Raw genomic sequence first — 27,911 nt, 5'->3', positions numbered from 1 at the left:
GCTCTGACGCTCTATGAGCTATGCATACCCGTAGCTCCCCGCCCACCCCGATGGTCCCCTCCCCTCCTTCCCAAGGTCCATCCGCCAGGGTGCAGCCGACGCACTCCTATCGCCAAGGCCGCCCTCTGATCGACCGCCCCTTCCTGGCCGCGACTCAGCGCCAAAGGTATGGGTCTCTGTCCCCGCCCTGCTCTTTAAGCCTAGCCCGGGAGGTCCGCGCAAGCGCACTGGGTCGCATCGAGGCCCCGCCCCCTGAGCCTGGGTAGCGGCGCGAGGGCCGAGAGAACCGTGCGCTGAGGGAAGGCGAAAGAGTAGGTTGGGGCGGCCACGGCGGCCGGCACGGGTCACGTTTCCTCGGGAGGAACGATGTGAGGGAGGGGTCTGGCAAGAGATTGGAACTCCGGAGGCCGGGAGATCTTGTGGCTGAAACCCTTCGTATGCGCGTGGAAACTAGTATCTAGTGAGGGGGTTGGGCTGGCGCGCATTGATCCCAGACTTTCCGGATCTCCTGCCTTTAGATCGGGCCGGTGTCGGGGCCTGTAGGCCAGTGAGGCTGGAGCCAGTTAGAACTAGAACGGGGAGCGATTAGGGCCAAACTTTGTCCAGGGTGGAAGCGAGCGGGCCCGCGAAATGGGGCCAGCCTGGGCAGCCGACTGTGTCGTTGCCTCGGGGCCTTTCCAGGCACTGGCCTAAGTCCTGGCGATAAAGTCCGACCGATTTCCTTGTGGGCGTTTTGAGGCTTTCGGTGATCTGGCCCGTCTGTCATTCATTCTTCATTCATTCATGTGATGAATACAGTACTAAGCGCGGCTAATTACTAGGTAGAGAAGCGATCAAGACAAACACTGTTCCTGCGGTACAGGGAAAAGTGATGGGCTGTAGAATGTAGAAACCCGGGGCGGAGAACAGGGACAGCTTCCGGAACTAAATCGCGGGCCCTGCTCAGGAGTGGTGGGGAGAGTTCCAAAGAGAAGACAGCACGTGCCAAGTCCTGGAAGGGGGACAGAGGCCGACATGTCCTGGTCACTGAAGATACCTCACTCTGAATCTGTTTCATGCCCAAGGAAGAGATGACAGTGGCCGAGGCTAGGCTACAAACACTGGAAATGGAGATAAATAAAGGAATTCAAAGTACTATATACTTAGGCAGCAAAATCCATAGGATTTGGGGAGAGTGAGATGTAGGAAAGAAGTACTCAAAGCTTGGTACCTGGGTGGGGGTTCATCAGAGGAGATGCAGATTTGTGGGAGACAACAACAAATTCTATTCTGATTGTATGGAGACTCGCAGGAAGCAATTGGATATTCTAATTTGAAGGTAGGAAAGTTTTGCTGTGAAGATGTAGATTTGAATGTCATCAGCAAAACATAAATCAAGCCAAGGGAGGGTTGAGGCTGTAGAATGAGAAAAACAAAGGGCCCACTTAGCACCTTCATCTGATTTCTTTTCTTTCTTTCTTTCTTTCTTTTTTTTTTTTTTGACAGAGCTTTGCTCTTGTTGCCCAGGCTGGAGTGCAATGGCATGATCTTGGCTCACCACAACCTCCACCTCCCGGGTTCAAGCTATTCTCCTGCCTCAGCCTCCCGAGTGGCTGGGATTACAGGCATGTGCCACCACGCCCGGCTAATTTTGTGTTTTTAGTAGAGATGGGGTTTCTCCATGTTGGTCAGGCTGGTCTCGAACTCCCGACCTCACGTGATCCACCTGCCTCGGCCTCAAAGTGCTGGGATTACAGGTGTGAGCCACCACACCTGGCCCATGTGATTATTTTTATGTCTTATCCTCCTCCATGTCCCCAGTACCTAGTCAAGGGAGTGGCATTAAATGCAAATCAGTGTTTGCCAACTAAATAAAAGCCCAACAGCAAACAGATGTTGGAATTCCAGAGTTGTAGAACGATGGGGGCTCATGGAGGGTTTCATTACTCTAATGTCAAAGTAATGGGTTCTTGTCCTGGCTCTGACACTAGGCTTCTGTGTGACCTCTGACAAGTCTCCTCCTACCTGTAAAGCGAGTACAGCCAAAAAATGGTCTCATGTATAGAGCTTCAAACACTGCTGATAAATTTCACACTGATTTTTCTCTTTTAATCCACACAGCAATCTTACTTGAAAGGGAAGTCGGCTGGGCGCGGTGGCTTATGCCTGTAATCCCAGCACTTTGGGAGGCCGAGAGTGGGGGATCACGAGATCAGGAGATCGAGACCATCCTGGCTAACACAGTGAAACCCCGTCTGTACTAAAAATACAAAAAATTAGCCGGGCATGGTGGCAGGTGCCTGTAGTCCCAGCTACTCAGGAGGCTGAGGCAGGAGAATGGCGTGAACCCAGGAGGTGGAGCTTGCAGTGAGCAGAGATTGTGCGGCTGCACTCCAGCCTGGGCAACAGAGCCAGACTCTGCCAAAAAAAAAAAAAAAAAGAAAGAAAGAAAGAGGGAGAGAGAGAGAGAGAAAGAGAGAAAGAAAAAGAAGGAAGGAAGGAAAGAAAGAAGGAGGGAAGGGAAGGGAAAGGGAAAGGCAAAGGGAAAGGGAAGGGAAAAGGAAGGAAGGAAAGAAAGGAAAGAAGGGAAAGGGAGAAGTCGTATTATTATGGACTCAAACCCGGGTCTGTCTGTCTGACTTGAGCCTTGTTCTTTACTATGACTGCCCTCATCTATGTCTCACTCAACAGGGATATTATCAGGACCCTCTTGAGATCACATGCGCATTCTTTCAAAGCATTGTGCTGAGGCTGGCAGACTTTCATAATTGGCCTGGCACTAGCTCTGTCATGGGGACAGGGGGACAGAGCTGAATGTGATGGAGGTTTCCTATTATTCTCTAGCTCCCTTCCTGGGGACCACTGAGTTGGGCAGCCATGTTCTGTTAAATGGCAACAGGGCAGAACAAAATTAATGACTGTGTTTCCAGATTTTTACCCAGATCTTAAACTCCTGAGGCCTGCTGAAAAATGAATGAGTATCAGGGTGTGAGTTTGTACACCTCTGTATGTCTCTGGGCAACCAATCAGACAACTCCTATTACATTGGACACTTGGGTTTCAGCAATTTCCATCTTGCTAATGTGATTTCTCAAAAATATTTTCTGTCTTTTGGTGATTTGATGATAAATGTTCAAACATGGAATGTAATCATCTCCTGCTACTAAGATTCCTTCTGGTTTGTATAAGGGAGGAGTTCACCTTATTCGCATTTCATGGTATTCTACAAAGAGCTCCCTCCCCCTTCCCATGTAATTTATTTGAGATCTGCTGACATGAGTTGTTGGAGCTTGAAGGGAATTAATAATGTACTGCAGTGACTCCTATCCCAGGAAAACTTGTTAAAAATACAAAACCTTGGCTGGGCGTGGTGGATCACGCCTGTAATCCCAGCACTTTGGGAGGTCGAGGCGGGTGGATCACAAGGTCAGGAGATCAAGACCATTCTGGCTGACACGGTGAAACCCCGTCTCTACTAAAATACAAAAAATTAGCCAGGTGTGGTGGTGCGTGCCTGTAATCCCAGCTACTTGGGGAGGCTGAGGCAGGAGAATTGCTTGAACCCAGGAGGCAGAAGTTGCAGTGAGCCAAGATCGAGCCACTGAACTCCAGCCTAGGCGACTGAGTGAGACTTCATATCAAAAAAAAAAAAACATACAAAGCCTCAACCCATCCTTCCCATCAGGCCTCTTGAATCAGAGTCTCTGGGATGGGGCCCAGGAATCTATTCTTTCCCAAGCTCCCCAGAATGTTCAGCCAGGTTTGGAAACTACTGATCTACCCCATTCTTCTTGTTTCACAGTTAGGGAATCTGTAGCTCTGGGAGGGGAAGGAACTTGCCCCAGTCACATCTGATATTAATGCTTCTTTCTCCAATGAAGAGCATTAGGCTGGGAGTCCAGAGACATGGGTTCAAGTCCAGGCTATACCAGTCATCACCTCGGGCAAGTCATTTCACCTCTCCAAGCCTCTGCTTCCTTACTGTGAGAATAATGCCATTGTGTTAGGAATCAAAAGAGAGAGTGGCAGTGGAAATGCTTTGTCAAGCTTTCTATTTTGTGCACATGGAAGTTGTTAAGAGCTAGAACCAGCCAGTGTTCACTCCTGTATACCACGCTGTTCCCTTCCAACAGAGGTCAGGGTCCTGCTGTGTTGGGGGTGGCCGCCAGCCAGTTTCAGTGGTTGCTGGGCTTCAGGCCATCTGTCACCAAGTCTCTTCTCTCCATCTTTTGCAGGTGTTGGGATGGCCACCAACTGGGGGAGCCTCTTGCAGAATAAACAGCAGCTAGAGGAGCTGGCACGGCAGGCCGTGGACCGGGCCCTGGCTGAGGGAGTATTGCTGAGGACCTCACAGGAGCCCGCTTCCTCGGAGGTAAGCCCCTAGCTCCTCCCCACAGCATTCACCATGGCCCGCTGTCTGGCCCCGGCCAGGCTGAGGGTCGCTCCTGTGCATCAGGGACCGTATCTCTTTTGCCTTATTTTTTCCAGTAACTAAAATTGATCTCTAGAAGTAGAAAGTGAAAAAGCAGTGTCCTAGAGTAATCGAATTTAAATATGGGGTTTGAAGTATGACTTAGGCAAATTACTTAACCGCTGTCAGCTGCAGTTTCTTCAGGTGTAAAAATGGGATAATAATAGGACCTACCTCACTGGTTTGGTAAGAGAATTACAGGGTGATTCATGTGAAGCACTTTGCCCAGTGAGCTATTACTGAAAACCCCATAATCACTCTACCTTCTCTGTAACTGGTTTGTGATATATCCTTTCAAGCCTTTCTCTGTGCCTTTATATACATAGATAAGTATACATATAAATATGTCTTTTTTTTTAAAAAACAAATTGTATCATATATATTATTCTATGATATGTTTTTGGTTTTTTATTTGTCTGTCTTAGAACTTTCTAATGCCTTCCATTAGGGTCATCTTCATTCTGAGGCATAGTATTCCAGATGTGGGTGTATCACAGTTTAGTTTCCCTCTACTCATGTCTATTTAGGTGATTTCTCATGATTTTATGACCATAAATAGCATTATAGGGAACATCCATGCGTATGTCTGTTGGGGCACCTATGTGAGTGTTTCTCCAGGTTCAATACATAAAAGTAGAACTGCTGAGTCCAAACCACACCTTTTTAAAACCTCATCCTTAGGGAAAAAAAGAAAAAAAAAATCTTTTTTAGTTTGGTGACTGGGTAAGACATTTTCATGGTTCAAATTCAGAGGGTAGAAGAGTTTATCCCAATGCAGCCTGTGTTTTGGTTTCTTGTTGATCCTTTCAGATGGCTTATTCATAACAAGTAACTAATAACAAGTAAATATATTCCTTGAGGCCTCACTCTGTTGTCCAGGCTGGAGTGTAGTGGCACAATCTCGGCTCACTGCAACCTCCACCTCCTGGGTTCAAGCAATTCTCCCACCTCAGCCTCCCAAGTAGCTGGGACTACAGGCATGTGCCACCACGCCTGGCTAATTTTTTTTTTTTTGGTAGGGACAGGGTTTCACCATGTTGTCCAGGCTGGTCTCAAACTTCTGACTTCAAGTGATCCACTGGCCTCTGCCCCCCCAAAATTGCTGGGATTACAGGTATGAGCCACCATGCCCAGCCTCCTTTTGCCCACTTTTTTTTCTTTAACTTAACAGTACACCTTAAGACCATATTGGTGACTAAAGAGCTGCCAACATCTTTTCTTTTTTTAGCCAGCCCCATCCTTTTTTGTCTCTGTGTGCCCAGAACCTAATGCAGGCCTGATAGAGTCCACAGTCAGTAATTGTTTGCTAAGGCCCAAGTAAATGACGATATCTGTCACCTAAGGCAGGCTGATGGTATGGAATAGAATTGCTTGGGCTGTGAACCTAGATTTTGTGAATTACTTGTATGAATCTAAAATGAAGCATTTTCCCTTCCACACTTTTGTTTCTTCTGCTAATCAATAGGTACCGTGTGAAGATCCAACACTTGGTCTTTCTGGGAGGTAATGGAGCCTAGAAAAGGTGCAATCCACAATGAGATTTCTAATCCAGAAAAAAAGTCAGAAAAATGTACGTGTGTGTGTGTGTGTGTGTGTGTGTGTGAGAGAGAGAGAGAGAGAGAGAGAGAGAATGATTTTACTCCAAATCTTTACCAAATGCCTGCTCTATGCCGGGCCATTCTAGGCACTGAGGACAGAGAGGTGAGTCAGCCAGAGCCCTAGCCTCTGGAGTTCCTGGTCTAGTTAGAGAACATACCACAAAACAAAATTAAATAACGTCAGCTCTATGAGAAGACACAGGCAGTCTGCTACACAATGTTAACTATCATTTATTGAGTATTTAGTATGTGCCAGGCATTATTCTAAACACTTTGGAATCACTGACTCCTCACCACAACAGAGATAAGGAAACTGAAGCCCAGAGAGGCTAAGTAACCTACCTGAGGTCATTTAAATGGTAAAATAATTGGCAGAGCCAGGATGTGAACCCAAGGAATTTGGCTCCTGAGTCCATGCTCTGAACATCCATGCTTTTTTTCCTCTCCCAAGATACTATATAGGACAGCTGGAAGAAAGAGTAGTTCATTATGATTAGATGATTGAGATGGGGGGTGGTATTTGAACTAGACCTTAAAAGACAAATAGGGAAAACGAACAGCATAGCAAGGACCCAAAAGTAGGAAAAGGCAAAAAAAAAAAAAAATGTTCAAGAGAATGCAGCTGAAATGCAGGGCGCATAAGTGGATATAGTGGGAAAGAAGGCAGGCCAGCGTCAGACAGCCACGGGGCCTTAGCTACTGGGTGGAGGAGGAGTGTGAACTTTATCCTGTAGATTAGAGCTGCAAACTACCCATATCTAGGCTGAGTATTTGGCTCCTGCAGTGTTTGGGGAGTTAATTTGTTTTTTACAATAAGTAATACATTCAAATACATTTGAACAGGGCGCAAAATTCAAAAGGGTATTCAGTACAGAGTAAGTCCCCTTCCTCCAGCCACTGTTTCCCTGACCAGGGGCAAGCATTGTTAACAGTTTTTTTCACCAGAGTATTTTTAAAAAGTCAGAGCCAACATTTAAAAAAAAAAAATCATGAAATAAAAAAAAAATCTAGCAACCCAACTTGTCTTGAAAAATTATATCATCTGGTAACTCTGGCCTACTTTCCTGCATGACAATTGGCTAGAGCAGAGTTCTGGCTGCCCCCTTTAGAGAAGATGCAAGTCCTTCTTTTTGCCACAATTCCTATCACTCCCTGTTGCTTCCCTGGCTACAAAGCAGAATTTTGTCATGCATGTGCTATAGTTTTTTTTAAATAGTAGAATAATGTTTCTTTTTTTTGAGACAGAGTCTTGCTCTGTCGCCAGGCTGGAGTGCAGTGGCACAATCTCAGCTCACTGCAACCTCCGCCTCCTGGGTTCAAGCGATTCTCCTGCCTCAGCCTCCAGAGCAGCTAGGACTACGGGTGTGTGCCACCATGCCCAGCTAATTTTTGTATTTTTAGTAGAGATGGGGTTTCACCATGTTGGCCAGGATGGTCTCAATCTCTTGATCTTGTGATCTGCCTGCCTCGGCCTCTCGAAGTGCTGGGATTACAGGCATGAGCCACTGTGCCCTGCCAGTAATGTTATTTTATGTTAATGTCTCTATCAAAAGTGAGAAGATTGTGTGTTTCAGCCTTTAGCCTGTAGATAGCAAAGAACAGCTATATACTATTGATCCTAAATTCAGGAGGGCATAATGAGTCCTGGGACAGGCAGAGGGATGTCTTAGCAGAAAAACTCTAAGTTTTTGAGGCCAAGATGAGACTTGTTGGGGGCGACAGAGCTCTATGTGTTCAAGCCAAGGAAATGCTCCTGTAGTCATCACATAGCTACTCAGGGTATTAGGTCACCCCTTATGTAATCTGCAGTCTTTCCCGTTCTAACTCATAAAGGCTTCAGACTGAATAAACCTTATTCTCACAAATAGCCTTCCTCAGTTTTGTCTTAGATGCTGAGGCCAGGCCGGTGGTACACACCTGTAGTCTCAGCTACTTGGGAGGCTGAGACGGGAGGATTTCTTGAGCCCAGGAATTTGAGGATATAGTGCACTATGATGGCACCTCTGAATAGCCACTGTATTCCAGTCTGGGCAACATAGTAAGACCCTATTCCAAAAAAAAAAAAAAAAAAAGATGCTGAGAAGGGTAATTTAGAAATTATCTACCAAAATTTAAAATAGATTTACCTGAATTACTTGATATTTTTACTTTTAAAAATTTAGAATGTATGGACTTTCTCATATACAAAAATATCTAGAATGTATATTCTAGGATACCCATTGAAACATTAATGGTAATAGGAAAATAAAGAAACCACCTATATACTAGATTCAATAAATTGTGGTATATCCAAAGAGTAGAATACTATACAGCAATTAAAAATAATGAAAATGTTCTATTTGAACATATAAGGAAATATTTAAAAAGCACAATGTAGTATAGTTTGCTTTGGGGGTGAAAAAAAGAGAAAATATATATGTATACATATATATCAATACAAAGATGACTGGAAGGATGTGTGAGACACTAGTCTGTCATTTGCCTCTGGGGAGGAGAACTGGGTGGCTGGGGCCCAGTGTTTTCCCCAGAGGACTGGAATGAGAGTGAGACATACTTCTCACTATATATTCTTATGTCTCTTTTGAATTTTGTATCATGTATTTGTATTACCTGTTAAAAAAATAATAATATTTTGGCTGGGCATGGTGGCTCATGCCTGTAATCCCAATACTTTGGGAGGCCAAGGCAGGTGGATCACTTGAGGCCAGGAGTTTGAGACCAGCCTGGACAACACGGTGAAACCCCATCTCTACTAAAAATACAAAAATTACCTGGGTGTGGTGGCACGCACCTGTAGTCTCAGCTACTTGGGAGGCTGAGGCAGGAGAATTGCTTGAACCCAGGAGATGGAGGTTGCAGTGAGCCGAGATTGTACCACTGCACTCCAGCCTGGGCAACAGAGTGAGACTCTACCTCAAAAAAAAAAATAGTACTTTAAAAATAAATATCTAAATAGCAAATTCTAACACCATGAACTTATACCACCATAATGACAAACTGATATTAACTCAAAGGTTAAAGTCAGGAATGCTTCATAATACAAGTCACAAGATTTTCTTTTCATCTCTTACCCAAGTTCTAGTTCAGTTGTTGGCAGGGATCTCAGAATGCACTTTTCCCTTCTAGAATCAGTGTCCTCGATGGTATTTGGGTTTCTCGTCTATGATTAAGTCCAAAGAATGCGGAATGCAGCTGAACTCTAGGCCTGTTAACCTGAGTCACCATCGCTAACATTGGTGGAAAAAACACTCCTGGCTTCTACTAAGGGAACCAGAGTTCACTTTTCCTACCCAGTAACCAAATCAAAATCAAAAGGCAAGGAGACGGAGTATGAGCTCCTGATCCATGGAAGGGCCTGGGCTTGAACATCAACCAGCAAGGAGCAGGCTTCCGTGTATGTATGTGTGTGTTGTGTTTAGTAACCATCCTGGTTCAAATCCCAGCACCCCCAGTTACTAGCTGAATATAATTTTGGATCTGTTAACCATCCTGGTTCAAATCCCAGCACCAGTTCCTAGCTGAATATAATTTTGGATCAATTAACCTCTCTTTCTCAGGTCCCTTCTCTGTTAAGTGTGGATAATAATAGTATCTTCCTCACAGGGCTAAATGATGAATCTATGTAAAGTATTTAAAACAGTATCTTGCACGTAGTAAGTGCTCAATAACTTGTGGGTTTCTTTTTGTTATTTGCTTTTTTGCTTCTCTCTCTTTAATACATAGAGATAAACTATCACAGAATCTGGAAGCTCTCTGTGTTCCACTCTCCCCCTTCCACTCTCCCGAGGTAACCACTAATCTACAGTTGGTGTGTCCTCAGTAAATGTAGGCCAGACTTTCCATGGAATTCCATTTGCAGGAAGACAGCTGGTTCACAGGTGCCCTACCCCTGTCCCATTCTCTCTTCTTAATCACAGGTGGTGAGCTATGCCCCATTCACGCTCTTCCCCTCACTGGTCCCCAGTGCCCTGCTGGAGCAAGCCTATGTTGTGCAGATGGACTTCAACCTGCTAGTGGATGCTGTCAGCCAGAACGCTGCCTTCCTGGAGCAAACTCTTTCCAGGTAGGGGACAGTGAAGCATGGGGGGCCAGGAGCTGCCAGAGCCAAGGAACTGGAAGATTGCAGAGCCGTGAGGTGTTACTGTGTCAGCTGACTTGGTGGGATAGAGGAAAGGTACCTCCAAAGAACAAAAAGTCATAGGAGTCAGGAAAGCTGGCTTCTAATCCTGGCTCAACCAGTTATTTATATGGCCTCAAGCCACTGTCTTTCCTTCTCTGGGCCTAAGGTTTCTTCATCTGAAAAATGAAGAGATTGGCTTAAATCCAAGATCCCTTTCATTGTTGACATTCTGTAATATGTGACACCCTACTTTGAAGACTGATATTTCCATTTGGAATTAGGGGAAGTCAGCCTAGTTTTGGAGGAGAACAGAGGTAGGGAAGGTTATTGGTTTAAAGTCAGATTTTCTACTTCTGCTAACCAGCGACCCTTTCTTGTCACCTCAGGCCTCTCATCTTTGGATGGGATGGGGTACAGACTGGGCCATACTCAGGGCATGAGGAAGCAACCTCTGAAATGGTTCAGCCCATCCACCCTTCTCTGTCTCTTTCCCTTGATCTTTTTTTTTTTCTTCTTCAGATTCTGGGGCAATTTCTTAAAATTTCTTTATTTATTTTAGAATTAAATATATATAGGCTGGGCACAGCGGCTCAGGCCTGTAATCCCAGCACTTTGGGAGGCCGAGGTGGGTGGATCACTTAAGTTCAGGAGTTTGAGACCAGCCTGGCCAACATGGTGAAACCCCGTCTCTACTAAAAATACAAAAAAATTAGCTGGGTGTGGTGGCGGGTGCCTATAATCCCAGCTACTTGGGAGGCTGAGGCAGGAGAATCGCTTGAACCCAGGAGGCAGAGGCTGCAGTGAGCCAAGATCACGACACTATACTCCAGCCTGGGCAACAGAGCTAGACTCCATCTCAAAAAAAAGAAGAAATAATAATACATATATATATATGTATATATATTCATTGTAGAATTAAATATCTAGAAATATTATGTATTTACATATACATGCTAGATGTGTATATACTGTACAGGCTGAGCATCCCTAATCCAAAAATCCAAAAGCTGAAATGCTCCAAAATTCAAAACTTGTTGAACACCACATGACTCTACCAGTGGAAAATGCCACGCCTGATGTCATGTGACAGGTGCAGTCAAAACACAGTCAAAAGTTTGTTTCATGCACAAAATTAATTAAAATATTGTATAAAATAATCTTCAGGCTATAAGGTGTATATGAAACAAATGAATTTTGTGTTTAGACTTGAGTCCCATCCCCAAGGTGTCTCATTACGTATATGCAAATCTTCCAAAATCCGAAAGACTTCTGGCCCCAAGCATTTCGGATAAGGGATATCCAACCTGTAATTGCATGTCTTTGATTAATTTTTCAACAGAAATTAGACTTTTGTTAGAGACAAAATCTTTTAAAAATGTGTGGGTGAATATGAGAAGGGGTCATAATGGTAAGAAGCTTGGAAACCATTGACTTGTAGCCAAAAACCCTGTAGCCAAAAACCCAATGAGTCATGAATGTATGAATCTGCCCACCACCTTGCCCCTGAGCTGTTTCTTGCAATGGGCCCAGCTTTGTACCTGCAATCCTGGATTGTGGGAAACATGAGCAGCCCGGCTTATGAACCCTAATGATGCAGTTAGGAAGGAGACTTGCAGCTCATCTTTGCAACCCCTGCCTTCTCTGTTCCTCTCTCCTCTCATACACATATAAACCCTAGTTCCTAAGGGAGAAGAGCCCCTACAACACATGAAGGGGAGCACCTCTTCAGAAAAAGGAAAGTGTGTCTCAACTTCCTTGGAGGCTGAAGCCCAGCTGGGACTCTCCTCCTAACCAAGGGCTGGCATGACAGAGCTCACCCTTGGGAGAGAGCTGGCTGAGGAGCAGAGGAACTTCAGGGCAGGCCTGGGCTACTTGGCTTCCCCCACTGGTCTGCTGTGACGTTTCTGTAACAAGGTGAGCCAGGCTTGAGCAGGTGTGCAGAATCCACCCTGAATCTCAAAGGGCAGTAAGTGTGATGTTAATGACCTGTGGATTCCTTCTTATTGTGGCTCTTGTTGAGGCTCCAGAAAACCATACTGGATAGGCCCCTAACACGTCACATGTCATGGCAGTACACTGGGCTATGATGATGAGCCTGCATAGGCACAGCCACTACCTTCATGAGGTTTATAGTCAAACAGGAGAGATGACACTAATCATCACACAAAGAAAATGTAAAATTGCAACTGCAGTCAGTGCTATAAAGGAGTGGTTCTTAGTTCTATGAGAACACATAGCAGGGGGATCTGACTCAGATAGGGAAGGCTTCCCTGAGGAAATCACATCATATGAGGACTAGTTGGAGAAACAAACAAACAAAAAAAACCCAGGATATTTAGCTTGGGTCAGAAAAATCTTATTGGTGCACAGGGCATAACTGCTGTCTTCTAATCTCCAAGGGCTGCCGTGGAGGAGGAGGAGAAGGCTCACCCTGGGAGGTCGCAGAGTGTAGGAAAAGCTATGGAGAGTTAGTATTAGGTCAACCAGGAGGCTTGCCAACCATCAGAGCTATTCAAGTAGAATAGAAATATCATGTCATTTGCTAGTTCTTCTTCGGAGCAGTATGTTCAATTCTTTGAATGTAATATCTTATTGACTTTTTACCACAACTCTATGATATAAATATAATTATATTCTTCTCCCTTTTAAAGATCAGCAAACTGAGACATGGAGAGGTGAAATGATTCCCTGAGGTTGCCTACTAGTGAGTGGTAGAGCTGGGATTTGAACCCAGGTCTAGAGCTGGATTCTTAGCCACTATTCTCTACCACATTGGGGCGGACATTCGCGTTTTGGCCAGTAGACTCAGAGAGGATTCAGGAGTCAATGACTGAGGATGGGACTCCTTGAAATTTTAGGTCCAATTAAGCCTGCAAAATGTTCTCTGTTTCTTCCTCCAGCACCATCAAACAGGATGACTTTACCGCTCGTCTCTTTGACATCCACAAGCAAGTCCTAAAAGAGGGAATTGCCCAGGTAACCATTCCCAGCCCTACTCCAGTCTGTAACCTGTCCCTCCCATCTCTGTTTGTTTTCTGTTTCGCTAGAAGAATTTGGTCCAGGCCCTCAGCTCATGGGAATCTGCCTCTCACTGGTCCTCACTGGGTTTATCCCAGTGACCAATTCTAGGATGACCAGAAGAATGATTCCACTGGGCTTGGGAGTGTTTGCTGGTACCTCTAATCTCTATGTAGAGTTCATGGTACCTGTGTGCTCTGTGGCTAGGTCCTCAGAGTCAGTCCCTGGGCAGGTACTGTCAGCCTTCAGTTTTCCCCACAGACCGTGTTCCTGGGCCTGAATCGCTCAGACTACATGTTCCAGCGCAGCGCAGATGGCTCCCCAGCCCTGAAACAGATTGAAATCAACACCATCTCTGCCAGCTTTGGGGGCCTGGCCTCCCGGACCCCAGCTGTGCACCGGTGGGTCCCCTGGGCAGCCCCCGGCATACCTGTGGGGTGACATGCTGATGGGTGTACAGTCACTGGCTAGGCGAGGGAACTCCAGCTATGACTGTGCTTTCCTGGGCCCTGGGTCACATGTTGCCCCTGGCCACCCCGCCAGCAGTTTCCACTTGTAATGAGATCCTTGGTATGTCAGGGAGAAAAGGGACCTCATAGCTCATCTAGTCTTGTCCCTGCATTGTACAGGCAGAGGGAACAATATCTTGAGAGCCCCAGAGAGAGGAATGCAGGGACTTCTGTCTGGGGGCTGGGCCTCGTAGCATCCATTTCTAGCCAGCAGTGATACTCCAGGTTGCAATGATTTTAGATGGTCTGCAGCAGGATTCCAGACAGCACCTGGAGGCCCAGAGTAAGGGGCTCCAGCTCACTGGGACACTAGGGTAGGTTGGGGTGGGGACAGAGGCTCTCAGGTTTCCTCTAGGCGTATACACCAGGGGCCAAGGTTAGGGCAGCCCAGCATATTCCAACCTGAAGTGGATCTTCCAGGAATGTGATGGGAGGATGCTTTTTAGTGCTCAGCTGATTATCAGAGTCATGTTGCTGTATATATGAGGTCATGGGCAGAGGGGTCTTCCAGGTCCATCCAATTACTGAACAGCCATCTCTCTTCCAACAGACATGTTCTCAGTGTCCTGAGTAAGACCAAAGAAGCTGGCAAGATCCTCTCTAATAATCCCAGCAAGGGACTGGCCCTGGGAATTGCCAAAGCCTGGGAGCTCTACGGCTCACCCAAGTAAGGGTGTGAAAAGGTAGCAGGAGGATCCTGCTTTAGTTTCAGCATTATGAGTTTAGCAACTTCTTTTCTTGCCGGCCATCATTAGAGAATAAGGGGATTTTTCTAGGAATAGAAACTTATACCTTTACATGACAAAATTATTTTAAGGTTTCCTTCTTAAATAACAGATGCTGACTATGATTTAACTTTTTCTTATTAACTGGAGGTCGTCATTATGACTGTCAGCAATTGCAGCTTGCTGTAATACAGTAGTGCTACCTAGGGTTAAAGAGGCATGCAAGGCTGTTTGCCTGCACTAATAGCTGTGACTGCTAGGCTTTAAGTTCTTAGTTATTTCCTTTTTTTTTTTTTTTGAGACAGAGTCTCACTGTCACCCAGGCTGGAGTGCAGTGGTACAATCTTGGCTTACTTCAACCTCCACTTCCCGGGTTCAAGCAATTCTTCTGCCTCAGCCTCCTGAGTAGCTGGGATTTCAGGCGCATGCCACCACACCTGGCTAATTTTTGTATTTTTAGTAGAGACGGGGTTTCACCATGTTGGTCAGGCTGGTGTCGAACTCCTGACCTCGTGATCCGCCCACCTTGGCCTCCCAAAGTGCTGGGATTACAGGCGTGAGCCACTGCGCCTGGCCTCTCATTCATTTTCTTCATAGTTTTCTTGTCTGTTTCCCAATTCTCAGCTCTTACTTTTGACTACTGTTGGTGTGCTTGAATTTGGAATCCTCCACCCCCCATGCCCATGCCTCCCTTCTGATTTGCTGTGGTTTGGGAAAACAAATGATCCAGATTGTTATGATTGGGTCTGAAGAGTGTGAGGGCCTCTTGGATGAGTAAATGCATAAGCTTTGACTACGGAATTTTATGGTATCCTTTTTAACTGCTTAGAGGCATTTTTCGCTTTCTTCCTATTTCTCAAGTGAAGATGTTAGGTAAGTGATTTTCAGATCATCGAGGGGCCACTATACTAACAGTTATTGCAATGTTAATATAGCATTAATAGTCCTTAATGTACACTTACTAGTGCCACACCTTGTGCTAAGCTCAGTACATAGAGGATCTCATTGAATTCTCATAATAAGCTCTCTGAGGTCAATACTGTTCAACTCCCTCGTTTTACAGATGAGGAAACTGAGGTTCTGACAACCGAAGTGAATTGTTAAGGCTAAGTGATGAGTTGGTGGCAGATCCCAAAGTCTACCTCCCTCCAAAACCTCCACTCTTAATCATGCTCTTACCTCCAAGGGAGCCTCTCTGTCCTTGCTAAGCCTCACTAAGACCTAAGAAACCTCAGACTGTACGCATTTAGAAGTCATCAGACAAATATTCTTTCAAGTATATTGGCTAGGTTGTATTTTAAGAGAGTGAAGCCAGGGGATGGGTCAGCTGGGGAACTGCTGACAGACAAATGCTGCAGAGGGTTTTGCCTGCCAGCCTGTCAATAACGTGGACAGAAAATACTCGTGTGTCCAGAATTAGGCACTGGTAGGTAGGAGTTATGTGGCACCTGAGCCAGAACTGGCTTCCCCCATTGTGAGAGTGAGATAGGTTCTTCTGCTGACCTAGCACATGACCTTGGCAAGTTAGTTCTTTTCTTCTCTGAGCTTCAGTTTCCTCATTTGTAAAATAGGAGTAATAACAATACCTAAAGGGGTGTTAGTGAGAATTAAATGAGATCATGGATCTGAAAAATGTTCTTAAAAATCTGTGTGGATCATTATGGGGTACTTTCAATAATAATAATAGGCCAGGTACGGTGGCTCACACCTCTAATCCCAGCACTTTGGGAGACCGAGGCGGTTGGATCATCAGAGGTCAGGAGTTCATGGCCAGCCTGGCCAACATGGTGAAACCTTGTCTCTACTAAAAAATACAAAAATGAGCCAGGAATGGTGGCAGGCACCTGTAGTCCCAGCTACTTGGGATGCTGAGGCAGGAGAATCGCTTGAACCCGGGAGGTGGAGGTTGCAGTGAGCCAAGATCACCCCACTGCACTCCAGCCTGGGTAACAGAGCGAGACTCCATCTCAAAAATAATAATAATAATAATAATAGCTATCATTTGACAAGTATTAGTTTTAATTCATACAACAGCAAACTGAGGCTAAGAGAGTTTGAATAACTTACCCAAAGTTACACAACCAGTAAGTATGGAATTCATCTGCCTCTAAAGCCTATGTTCTCTCTACTTCCCTGTTCTGCCTCTAAGAGATAGGGTTCCACAGTATTGACTGAAAAACTGCATTGGTAGAGCAGATTAATTTTCATCAATTATCTCATGATTTTTTTAATTTTTAAAATTTTTTTAAAATGGAAGCCTGCAAAATGACTTACAATTTCAATTTAGACAAACTCTCAAAGCATAGGGCCTGTGGTTAGAATGAGTAGAATAAGAAAAGAGGACTACTGGTGATAAAAGGTTGGGAACTGTGATCTTTTTAACACCATTTTTTTTTTTTTTTGAGACAGAGTTCGCTTTTGTTGCCCAGGCTGGAGTGCAATGGCACGATCTCGGCTCACTGCATCCTCCGCCTTCCAGGTTCAAGGGATTCTCCTGCCTTAGCCTCCCAAGTACCTGGGATTGCAGGCGCCCACCACCATGCCTGGCTAATTTTGTATTTTTAGTAGAGACGGGGTTTCTCCATGTTGGTCAGGCTGGTCTGGAACTCCCGACCTCAGGCAATCCGCCCGCCTCGGCCTCTTAAAGTGTTGGGACTATAGGCGTGAGCTACCACGCCCGGCCATAACACCCTTATTTTATAGATGGGAAAACCAGGGCCCAAGGAACGAAATTGCATTACCCGAGTCAATTACCAAGACACAGTACAAGTCACTGGCAGAGCCAGGACTAGCACTCAGGGGTCCTCACCCCCAGCCAGCATGCTTCCTTAGCTGACAACTTTCCTACTAGGAAACAGACTGCTGAGAACTGCTCAGAACTGAAGGTGGGAGAGGTCAAATATGTTTTCTGAGCCCAGCTCTGATTGTTTAGCAGTTGGCAGGCTGACTTAATTAGCTGGGGTGTGCAGTTCCTCTTTAACCTCCAGCTGCCAGCCTTCCTCCTCCACCTCTTTTTGGAGGTGGGCCAGCCTGGGCCAACTGCCACCCTCACCCATGAGCGGGACAGTTTAGGTTGCAAAGTGAAGAGCAAAGCCATTGGCCCTTAGGACTCTCTCAGGGCAAGATGACTTGTGAGAGCACCACTTTTAGTTTGTCTCTCAGGCACCCAACTCAAAGCCAAGACTCAGCTTAATGTCACGTCTGACCTCATGAGATTTCAGGCAAACCAGGAGAGGGGACTTACTAAGACCTATATTTTGGCTAAGCAGAAAGGAGTCAGGCAAACAGAGTTTAGACCAAGAGGTTCAGCCAAGGTCGGGAGAAGCAGAGATAGACAAGAGAGGCTAAATAGAAGAGGTCAGGGAATATACACTTAGAATCCTAAGCCAAAGCCTAGGGTTCCATGGGTCTCAGGAAGAAGCCACAGACACAAAGCAGTACAGTCACAGCAAAAATGGAGTTTGGAGGCTGAGCACGGTGGCTCACACCTGTAATGCTAACACTTTGGGAGGCCGAGGCGGGCATATCACCTGAGGTCAGGAGTTTGAGACCAGCCTGGCCAACATGGTGAAACCCCATCTCTACTCAAACTACAAAAATTAGCCAGGGGTGGTGGCACACACCTGAAATCCCAGCTACCCGGGAGGCTGAAGCAGGAGAATCGCTGGAACCCAGGAGGTGGAGGTTGCAGTGAGCCTAGATTGTGCCACTGCACTCCAGCCTGGGCAACAGAGGGAGACTCCGTCTCAAAAAAATAAATAAAATGTAAAAGAAAAAAAAATGGAGTTTGGTACTGCTGAGCATTCGCCCTAGGAATCTGTTAGGGGACTGGACCTATCTTTGACAACGGAAATATGTTAGCTGGCAGCCAAACAGATAGTTCTCTGGCATAAGCTTTTCCCTGAGTCCTCAAGCCCCTGCCTCTTTAAGAAATACATGAATAATCAGAGAGGAAGAAGCCATGTAAGCCCTAGTGATCTCATTAATACTATGAGATCAAACGTGGCCCTGTGTACATTACAGGAATCTTGGGAGGGCCCAGGAGATAATGTAGTTGTTTGTAGTTGGCTCTGTGGGTTTCTGTAGGGTTCCATTTCGTGTAAGAACCACACTCCTTTATTGTATCCTTTACAATCTAATAATAGAGCCATTAGCCCCAGACCCCCTGCATTGTTCTTTTACAAAATGTTCCTCAATACTCCCACTTGTTTATTCTTCCAGAAGGATTTTAGAACTATGTTAAGTTCTAAGAAAAAGTCCTCTTGGGTTTTTGAGATGGTTTTAAATCTAAATTTTAATTTGCACAGAAATTCATCAACCCATGACATCATTACAATATTTCATCTGCCCACTGGAGAAGGGTCAGAAGCATCTTCATTTTTGAAGTTTTCTATTTTCAGGAAATCATATGTGATAGCATCAGGTGTCTATGCCTGAGGTAATCTCAAGGTTCCCGAGAGAGGGAACATCTGTTCTTTCAGGGAAGCCGTGTTCTTATTCTTATTCCAGGAGGTGGGGTGGTGCGGGGGTTGAGGGGAGAAACAAAGGAAAAACAAGTTCTATAGTAGCCTCGGGCCACCTGTGCTCTTTCCCCAGTGCTCTGGTGCTACTGATTGCTCAAGAGAAGGAAAGAAACATATTTGACCAGCGTGCCATAGAGAATGAGCTACTGGCCAGGTAAGTAAAGGAAGGGGGACTTCTAGGTGTGGCTCCAGGATTGGGGGTGGCGCACTCAGAACATATCATCCATTCCCTCTGGCTCTTGCCCATTTTTCCCAGGAACATCCATGTGATCCGACGAACATTTGAAGATATCTCTGAAAAGGGGTCTCTGGACCAAGACCGAAGGCTGTTTGTGTAAGCATTCCCAAGAATCCAGTGGAAGGCTGGTTTATGAAACTCATCCTGCCACCCTCTTCCCCAAAATGATTCTTTCTTCTGGGAGATGTGATGGCTTGCTTCCTTCTCTCATAATTTCTGAAATATCTCATCCTCCCAGGAAATTTTGGAGAAAGCCAGCCACACTGTGCTTCTATCAGAGCTGTTGACATTCTGGATCAGGGTCTCCTTAGAGATCATCTTAGTTTTCATATGCCCTAAGTTCCCAAAAGTTTTCTTGCCCCTCTTAGTAAGGTGAGGTCAGGCTTGAGAAGCTGAGCTGGGCAGTCAGGGAGGAAGAGGAGCAGCTGGCTTATTCTGTGATTGGTCTGGATGCCACTGTCTGAGCTCGGGCCTGGATTTGTGTTCCAAGCCAAGCCTTATCCTTCTCTGTAGGGGCCACCACCAGGTAGATTTAGTGCTACATATTTCGGTAGCATTGCAGCACATGTATATAGACCTAGACCTTTGTGATTGTTAAAATTAAAACTGTCCATGGAATTTCACAATACCACTCACTGCTTTTCAAAATGTGCTTTTATCATAACAAAACAAAGTAGTTAATTTACTTTTCAGATAAACTAGACAGTATCAAATAGGTCAAAATAAAGGAAAAGACGTTTAAAAAGTCTGTGTCTTAATCAGACTCATCATTTTACATGTTTGCATTTCCACCTTCACCCTTGCCATTAAAAACTTTTTCAGTCTGGTTTCAGCTGCTTTAAGCAGTGGAAATATAAAGTGTGTTTTACTACACATGGCAGTATGATTCTGCTGCTCGGTAATTTCGAGCCAACATTTTTATGCATTTACCAAATTTGATTCTAGAGACCTTCTTGTTCCTTCTGGCCTTCTTAGAATGACTCTAAATCTAGAATATTCTAAAGTATTCTGTACGGCACACCTCCCTGTTTTCAGTAGAAGCCCTGGTAGTGTGGATATCTACTTTTACTGGTTCCAGTGAACCCCTGACCAGGCTCCCACTGTGGGCTGAATTTTGAAAAAGCCAAATTCGTCTTGATGCACCCTGAAATATATTGAACCACTGAACAAATCAGTTATAATTTAACACAGCAGCCTTCTCCATCCTGTGTTCCAGGGATGGCCAGGAAATTGCTGTGGTTTACTTCCGGGATGGCTACATGCCTCGTCAGTACAGTCTACAGGTTGGTATTTTCTGTGAGACCATTCTTTGCCTCCTGGGACCCACAAGAGCTCCACCGAGACCCAATTCAGGCTTATAACAACCTGGATTTTCCGAGTCCTCACTTCACTTCTTTCTCAGGGAGCTTGCTGCTAGAACCTCCTATCTTCCCTCAAGCCTTTTGCTACCTCTCACTCTACAAACACAGTCTTCTAGAATTTGAATCCTCAGGAATCCACAGAGCTTCAGCCATTTACACTGTTTCCAGAGATGTGCTGGCAAATGTTTAACAACAATCAGCTCTCACTGGTTGATGTAAGCCAGTTCCAGTGTACTGCTGACAATTTTTTTCCTGCCAACTCTTACCTTTATCTGAATCAGAAAGTTTTATCATCTCCTCATTCATGTTAATAACAGTAATATCACCTCATTTTGCTATCCTACCATGTAGTTTCATTCGTTTCCACATCCATTATTTCATTTAACCCTCACAATCACTCGGTGAGGCGTATAATTATCCGCATTATACAGATGGAGAAACTAACGTTTAAAGAGATGGAGAGGCTTCTCTAAGGCCCCACAGGAAGTTCCCAGGTTTTCTGACTTTCAGACCAATGGTATTCCCATTCTTCTCTGCTCTAACATCCACATCATGGAGAGGCTAAGAAGCTCTGCTCTCAGCTGGGAGATGATAAAGGAGGAAATAAGTTTAGAAATACCATGGGCAGTGAGCTGGAGGTCATGAGCTTGACTGCCTCTGTGTGATGATGGGCAAGTTCCTGACCCTTTCTAGGTCTGTTTCTATGAGCTGGGGGAGCTACACTAGAAAACTGAGGGGGCTCCTTCTAGGTCTGTAATTCATCTAGGACTCCCCCCGAGGGTTGAGCTCCGTATGAGGAGGCTCTACAGAGGTGGCATCTCGATAGAACATCCTTTTCTTTAGATAGGTGGTTAACAGTGGTGGCAACTTGCTGACTACAGGAGAGATAAACTGTCTATTAGAAAAATAGGTCTAGGCCGGGCATGGTGGTTCACGCCTATAATCCCAGCACTTTGGGAGGCCGAGGCAGGTGGATTACTTGAGGTCAGGAGTTCAAGACTAGCCTGGCCAACATGGTGAAACCCTGTCTCTACTAAAAATACAAAAATTAGCTGGGCGTCATGGCACACCCCTGTAATCCCAGCTACTCGGGAGGCTGAGGCAGGAGAATTGCTTGAGCCCGGGAGGCAGAGGTTGCAGTAAGTTGAGATTGTGCCACTGCACTCCAGCCTGGCTGACAGAGCGAGACTCTGTCTCAAAAAAAAAAAAGAAAAGAAAAATAGGTCTAGATTTCAAAACAGGACAAAGAAAACTTAGAAGAGTTTGAGATAACAAGGAAGGAAAGTAGTGTTTAAAGAAGTAGACCTTTTTTTTTTTTTTGAGACAGAGTTTTGCTCTTGTCAACCAGGCTGGAGTACAGTGGTGCGATCTCGACTCACTGCAACCTTTGACTTCCAGTTTCAAGCGATTCTCCTGCCTCGGCCTCCTGAGTAGCTGGGATTACAGGCACCCACCACCACGCCCAGCTAATTTTTGTATTTTTAGTAGAGACAGGGTTTCACCATGTTGGCTAGGCTGGTCTCGAACTCCTGACCTTACGATCCACCCACCTTGGCCTCCCAAAGTGCTGGGATTACAGGTGTTAGCCACCACGCCTGGCCAAGAGGTAGACATTTTTAGGGAACTGAGCAGCTCAGAGCAGGTTTAGACATGGAGAGAGATCTAGAAGGCTTAGTGACTTGCTAGGTGACCCTGGGCAAGTCCTTGCTTATCTTTGGTTTTGCTTTCCTGCTTCTAACATAATGGGGTATTTCTCTGGGTTTATTTCTGATGTTCTGGTCACCTGTGATTCTGCATGGAATGCCAGACTAGTAGTTGGGTTCCTGGGGTTATTGCTGAAGATTGGGTGAAGGTGCTACAGGTGGACCAGTAGTATCAAAGGAAGGACAGCACTGGGTGGGGGTCACAGGAGAGACCTGATCCTGCTGTGTGCCGTTTGCAGTGGTCTGGAGCCAAGGACAGACTGTCTCCCCATTGCATGAGAATGGGAACCGGAGTTGGGAGGCATGATCCCCTGCTGTTTCCTTGCCTTTTATACACTCAGCTCTTGCGGTAATCAACCATTCATCCTGTGATCACCCACTTGAGGCCTTTGTTCATATTATTCTCTTAGCCTGAGTATCCCTTCCCTATTGAGTCTCTCTTGTCAGGCTCTACCTGTCCTTCAGAACCCCACTCAAATTTCAACTTATTCAGCAACAACAACAAATATTTATTGAGCAACTACAAAGTGCCAGGAACTGTGTTAGACACTGGAGTTACAACAGAAAATGAGGAAAATGATAAGAGCCCTGTGCTATGGAGCTCACAGTCTGGTCAGGGAAATGGGTATCAGAAAGTAAACAAAAATATGGCCATTTACCGTGGCTCATACCTGTAATCCCAGCACTTTGGGAGGCCTAGGTGGGTGGATTGCATGAACTCAGGAGTTCGAGACCAGCCTGGGCAACATGGCAAAACCCCATCTCTACAAAAAATACAAAAATTAGCTGGGTGTGGTGGCGTGCACCCGTAGTCCCAGCTACTTGGGAGGCTGAGGAGGGAGGATTGCTTGAGCCTGGGAGGTGGAGGTTGCAGTGAGCCAAGATTGCGCCATTGCACTCCAGCCTGGGTGACTAAGCAAGACCACCATCTCAAAAGAAAAAAAAAGTAAACAAAAATAGAAAAAAAATTGGGATTTGTGTGTGTGTGTTTGTGTTTGTGTGTGTGTGCGTGTGCATGCATGTGTGCATGTTTGTGTTTTAGTTTCAGGTAACTGCTTTCAATGAAACAACTGGGTAAAAAGATAGAGAATTATGGGAAATCCACATTAAATAGAGTGGACAGGGAAGCCTTCTCTGAAAAGGCGACACTGAGCTGAGATGTAAGGATGGTAAGGATCCAGCTATGCATGGGAAAAGCCGAAAGGAAGGGGGTTTCAGGTTGAGGGAAAAGCACTGCAGGCCTAGAGGAGGGAAAGAGCTTTGTGATTTGAGGAATGACAGGCCTGTGTGGCTAGAATGGCGGAGACTAGGAGTCAGGGATGGTACAAGGTTGAAAAAGTAGACAGGAGCCAGTTCCTGAAGGATCTTGAAGGCCACGGTAGGGAGTATGGAACACAGTGGGAAGCTGAGCACATAGACAAGTGTTCTACCCTTACACCTTCTATTGTTTCCCACAGATTGGGGGATTCTTGCCTTTGCAGGGGCTCACAGTCTGGCACAATGATACATAACTATAACATATCACACCTGGCTCACAAGGATGTTTCAATGATCCTGGGTGATAATGAGGGTGAAGATATAAATCATGATTCCTGGCACCTAATGGATGTTCAGTAAACGTCAGCCGAAGTAAAATAAAGTCGAATTCCTTTTGTCTTCTTCCCTCTGCAGAATTGGGAAGCACGTCTATTGCTGGAGAGGTCACGTGCTGCCAAGTGCCCAGACATTGCCACCCAGCTGGCTGGGACTAAGAAGGTGCAGCAGGAGCTGAGCAGGCCGGGCATGCTGGAGATGTTGCTCCCTGGCCAGCCTGAGGCTGTGGCCCGCCTCCGCGCCACCTTTGCTGGCCTCTACTCACTGGATGTGGTATGTGGGCAGCCTGTTTCTCCTACCACAGGCCTCCTAGGTGGCAGCGACCTAGAGCCCAATGTGTTGGGGAGGGTGGAGCTGACATTGTGACAAGGGTTGGTGATGCTCTGGAGAACCCCTAGAACTCTGAGCAGAAGGGCAGCCTCATAATGGAAGGATGGGGGCTGGAATCCATTGTAAGCTCCCTCAGCAAAAATAGAGATGAGGATGGCAACCAGAGGGAAGGGACTAAGGCAGGTGGCAAGAATTGAGAAGTGTATCAGGCTGCCTGCTCCAGGGCCCTGAGCTGTTGCTAAAGAAAGGCCTGTTCTCATTGCGTCGGCTGCTGCAGGGGGTTTGTTGGGAGTGTCATCCAGATAGTAGCATTCCGCCTGAAGGAATTTGTGGCTGTTCTCCCTCCTGTTCTTCCTCTGATGCTGCTCTGCATAACCAGCTGGACCTAAGCTTCTTGCCTCTTTAGCCTTTAAACTTCTGATAACTGCTTTCTGCCTCCTGCCAGGGTGAAGAAGGGGACCAGGCCATCGCCGAGGCCCTTGCTGCCCCTAGCCGGTTTGTGCTAAAGCCCCAGAGAGAGGGTGGAGGTAGGTGAATCTCCCTTTGCAGGGCTCCTCAATGAGAGGGACTAGCAGGCTGTGGCCAGTGCTCATTGGCACTTACTCTGGGCACAGTCCTGGGCATGGGGGATACTATTGGAACTGACACAGGCCACATGTTGGACAGTGTCCCCTAAGACCCTGTGACTAAGTCCGGGAGCACAGGGGAATTTGATTAACCAGCATTGAAGGGTTTGGACAAGTTTTACCTGAGGTGCCTGTGGGTAGATTGTTGGGAAGTGGAGTAGGGTCATATTAGGAGACTGGAGAGAATACATGTCTGTTTTCCTTTCTAGTTTGAAACTCCTTGAGGTCAGGGGTCATGTCTGCCTCTCCAGAGGAGAGGATTTTTTTAATCTTTGTCTTAAGAGGTGGGTAGGAATTTCCCAGGTGGAAAGGAGGAAGAGTGTTCCATACAAAAGGGACAACCTCAAGCCAAGGCACTGGGCAATGAAAGTGTGGGATGTTTGGAGGTTAATGAGAAACTGGTGAGGCTGGAGGGGGAGCTGGGAGGGGACAGGGATTTAGGCTGAAAAAATGGTTTGCATCCTGATTATAAAGGGCCTTGAATATATACTGAGAAATTGGATTTTATCTTAAGGGCAGTGGGAAGCCATTAGAGAGTTTTAAGCCAGGAAGGGACACATTAATCCAGGACTCAAGTGGTTAGCAGTGGTGGGAACTTGCAAAACTTACAAAGTTTCTGCATTGTAGAAGATGTCCTGGAATGAGGGGAGACATTGGTGGCAGAAAGACCATGGAAGAGGCTGATACAGTTGTTCAGAAGAGCAACGTAGAGGCCTGGGCTAGGGCTATGACTATGGGGTCAACTGGAGAGACATGTCCTAGATAGTGAGAGGGTAGTGGAAGGGAGGAGTTAAATATGACTCAGGGGTACCTTTTGCCTGATTGGGAGTAGGAAGGTCCAGGAGGGGCAGGTTCAGGCAGAAGTAATAAATTCTGCTTGGATAAGTTGAGTTTGTTTGCGGGGCAGTCATATGATGTCTAAGCAGGGAGCCTGCATTAAATATTTGGAAGTTAACTTTTTTTTTCTTTTTTTTTTTTTTGAGATAGAGTCTTGCTTTGTCACCAGGCTGGAGTGCAGTGGCATGATCTCAGCTCACTGCAACCACTGCCTCCCAGGTTCAAGCGATTCTCCTGCCTCAGCCTCCTGAGTAGCTGGGACTACAGGTGCGCGCCACCACACCCAGCTAATTTTTGTATTTTTAGTAGAGATGGGGTTTCACCATGTTGGCCAGGATGGTCTCAATCTCGTGACCTCATGATCCGCCTGCCTCAGCCTCCCAAAGTGCTGGGATTACAGGCGTGAGCCACCATGCCCGGCCAGAAGTTAACAATTTTTAGGGTATAGATGGAGACTCAGGAATAGGAGAGATCTCCCTGGGAAAATGTACATGGAGGAGAGAGCAAGCGTGGAGGACCAATTCCCCTGGGACCCCAGCATTTAAGAGAAGGAGCCAGTAATGGAGCTTGAGAAGGAACAGCTGTAGGTAGGAGGAGAACCAGGGAGGAACAGTGTAGTGGAAGATGTGTTCACTGCATGAGTAAGGGTTCTCCTGTCAAAGTGAGCTTCCCTCCTGGGGAGCCAGATATGCCCTGGCTTCACAGAGCGGGTGCCAGGAACTGAGGCTGCTGACTTGCCTATGTGGCCCCAAAAGTGAGGGCATGGGATAGAGGAGGTAGGCAGAGGGTCCAGGGTGACTGGCCAGTTTCATTGCAGGTAACAACCTATATGGGGAGGAAATGGTACAGGCCCTGAAACAGCTGAAGGACAGTGAGGAGAGGGCCTCCTACATCCTCATGGAGAAGATCGAACCTGAGCCTTTTGAGAATTGCCTGCTACGGCCTGGCAGCCCTGCCCGAGTGGTCCAGTGCATTTCAGAGCTGGGCATCTTTGGGGTCTATGTCAGGTGAGCCAATCAGGAGAAGCTCTTTCCACTACCTGCTTGCAAGAGTGCCAGCCAAGTGAGCCTAGAGGGGAACACTGGAAAGAGTCAGGAATCCTGGGCTTCAGTGCCAGCTCTGCCAGTCCCTAGCTTTATTACCTGTTTCTTTTTCTATTAAGTGAGGCCAAGGACCCAAGACCTGCCCACCTCACCAGGGTATCAGATGAAGCCCTGATGAGAAGTCCTTTGCAACCGTGAAGGAAACTCCAAATAGCACCAAGAGGACTCAGAACATATGGTTTGACAACGTAGGACTAGAAGGAGACTCCAGAGAGGAACAGAGACTCTAAAATCCTAGCACTTTCTTGGGTATAGTCAGTTACCCATGTACTGCTCAGCTGGGTCCAGGGAAGGTCCTGGGTTTGGGGCTGAGTCCAGGTGATGTGTGTCCCCTGCCTCCATTTCTATAGGCAGGAAAAGACACTCGTGATGAACAAGCACGTGGGGCATCTACTTCGAACCAAAGCCATCGAGCATGCAGATGGTGGTGTGGCAGCGGGAGTGGCAGTCCTGGACAACCCATACCCTGTGTGAGGGCACAACCAGGCCACAGGACCTTCTATCCTCTGTATTTGTCATTCCTCTCCTAGCCCTCCTGAGGGGTATCCTCCTAAAGATCTCCAAAGTTTTTATGGAAGGGTAAATACTGGTACCTTCCCCCAGCTCTCCATCTGAGGATCAGAAAAGTTGTGTTTCCCTTAGATGAGATCTAGAGGCCCCCAAATCCTTGAGATGTGGGTATAGCTGAGGGGAAGCTGCTCTGAGGTAAAGGTCCATGAACCCTGCCCCACTCCTGTCAGCCCCTCATCAGCCTTTTCAGCAGGTTCCAGTGCCTGACTGACTTGGGATAGGACTGAGTGGTAGGAGGAGGGGGAGTGGAGGGGCATAGCCTTTCCCTAATTCTGCCTTAAATAAAACTGCATTGCTGATTCAGTGATGATTCCTTACTTTGTGCATAGAGGGGAGCGGGGAGCTGTAATCTACGTTAGCCCACTTAAATGTATTAGAGCAGGGAAGTGACTGGTCTATAATCAGGGTCCCCCTAGACCAGTCTCTACAGGTGGAACCCTTAAGTTTCAATCCTTAGCCACCCACTAATGCTCTTACTGGATCACAGGGAGGAATGAGAGTCCCTGGCAGGAGCCCAGGAGGGAAGGCAACCAAGATGGGACATACATAACAGTTGTGAACTGGCTTCAGTCACTTGCCTGCTTAGCTCAGGGGCTTGTCAAAAGCC

General features: G+C 46.4%; 1 protein-coding gene across 5 annotated transcripts; it reads left to right on the top strand.

Moving 5' to 3' along the window:
* Positions 1–8: 8 nt before the first annotated feature.
* GSS (glutathione synthetase) lies at positions 9–27,607 on the top strand. Of its 5 annotated transcripts, none has more exons than XM_054466766.1 (13): positions 9–166; positions 4,215–4,351; positions 9,966–10,111; positions 13,069–13,144; positions 13,448–13,587; positions 14,246–14,362; positions 19,017–19,097; positions 19,200–19,277; positions 20,398–20,464; positions 23,917–24,111; positions 24,614–24,695; positions 26,449–26,638; positions 27,085–27,607. In XM_054466766.1, the coding sequence occupies exons 2-13, from the start codon at positions 4,223–4,225 to the stop codon at positions 27,206–27,208; spliced, it is 1,425 nt and encodes a 474-aa protein (XP_054322741.1). In that variant the 5' UTR covers positions 9–166; positions 4,215–4,222; the 3' UTR covers positions 27,209–27,607. The 5 variants fall into 5 exon arrangements, with proteins under 5 accessions (XP_054322741.1, XP_054322739.1, XP_054322742.1 ...); XM_054466764.1 differs by lacking the exon at positions 9–166 and adding an exon at positions 197–311; XM_054466767.1 differs by lacking the exon at positions 9–166 and adding an exon at positions 206–311 and having other exon boundaries at positions 26,794–27,607.
* Positions 27,608–27,911: the final 304 nt, after the last annotated feature.

This window comes from Pongo pygmaeus, chromosome 21 (genome assembly GCF_028885625.2).
Source record: "Pongo pygmaeus isolate AG05252 chromosome 21, NHGRI_mPonPyg2-v2.0_pri, whole genome shotgun sequence".
Taxonomy (NCBI): Eukaryota; Metazoa; Chordata; class Mammalia; order Primates; family Hominidae; genus Pongo; species Pongo pygmaeus.
Note: the sequence above shows the minus strand (reverse complement) of the source record. Positions and strands in the feature narration are given on the sequence as shown.

Bases quoted from the DNA above. Each gene is read 5' to 3' on its own strand.
- GSS (XM_054466766.1), top strand. From the start codon at position 4,223: ATGGCCACCAACTGGGGGAGCCTCTTGCAGAATAAACAGCAGCTAGAG. The intron at 19,278-20,397 runs GTAAGCATTCCC...CCTGTGTTCCAG, and splicing joins CAAGACCGAAGGCTGTTTGT to GGATGGCCAGGAAATTGCTG. The intron at 26,639-27,084 runs GTGAGCCAATCA...CCATTTCTATAG, and splicing joins ATCTTTGGGGTCTATGTCAG to GCAGGAAAAGACACTCGTGA.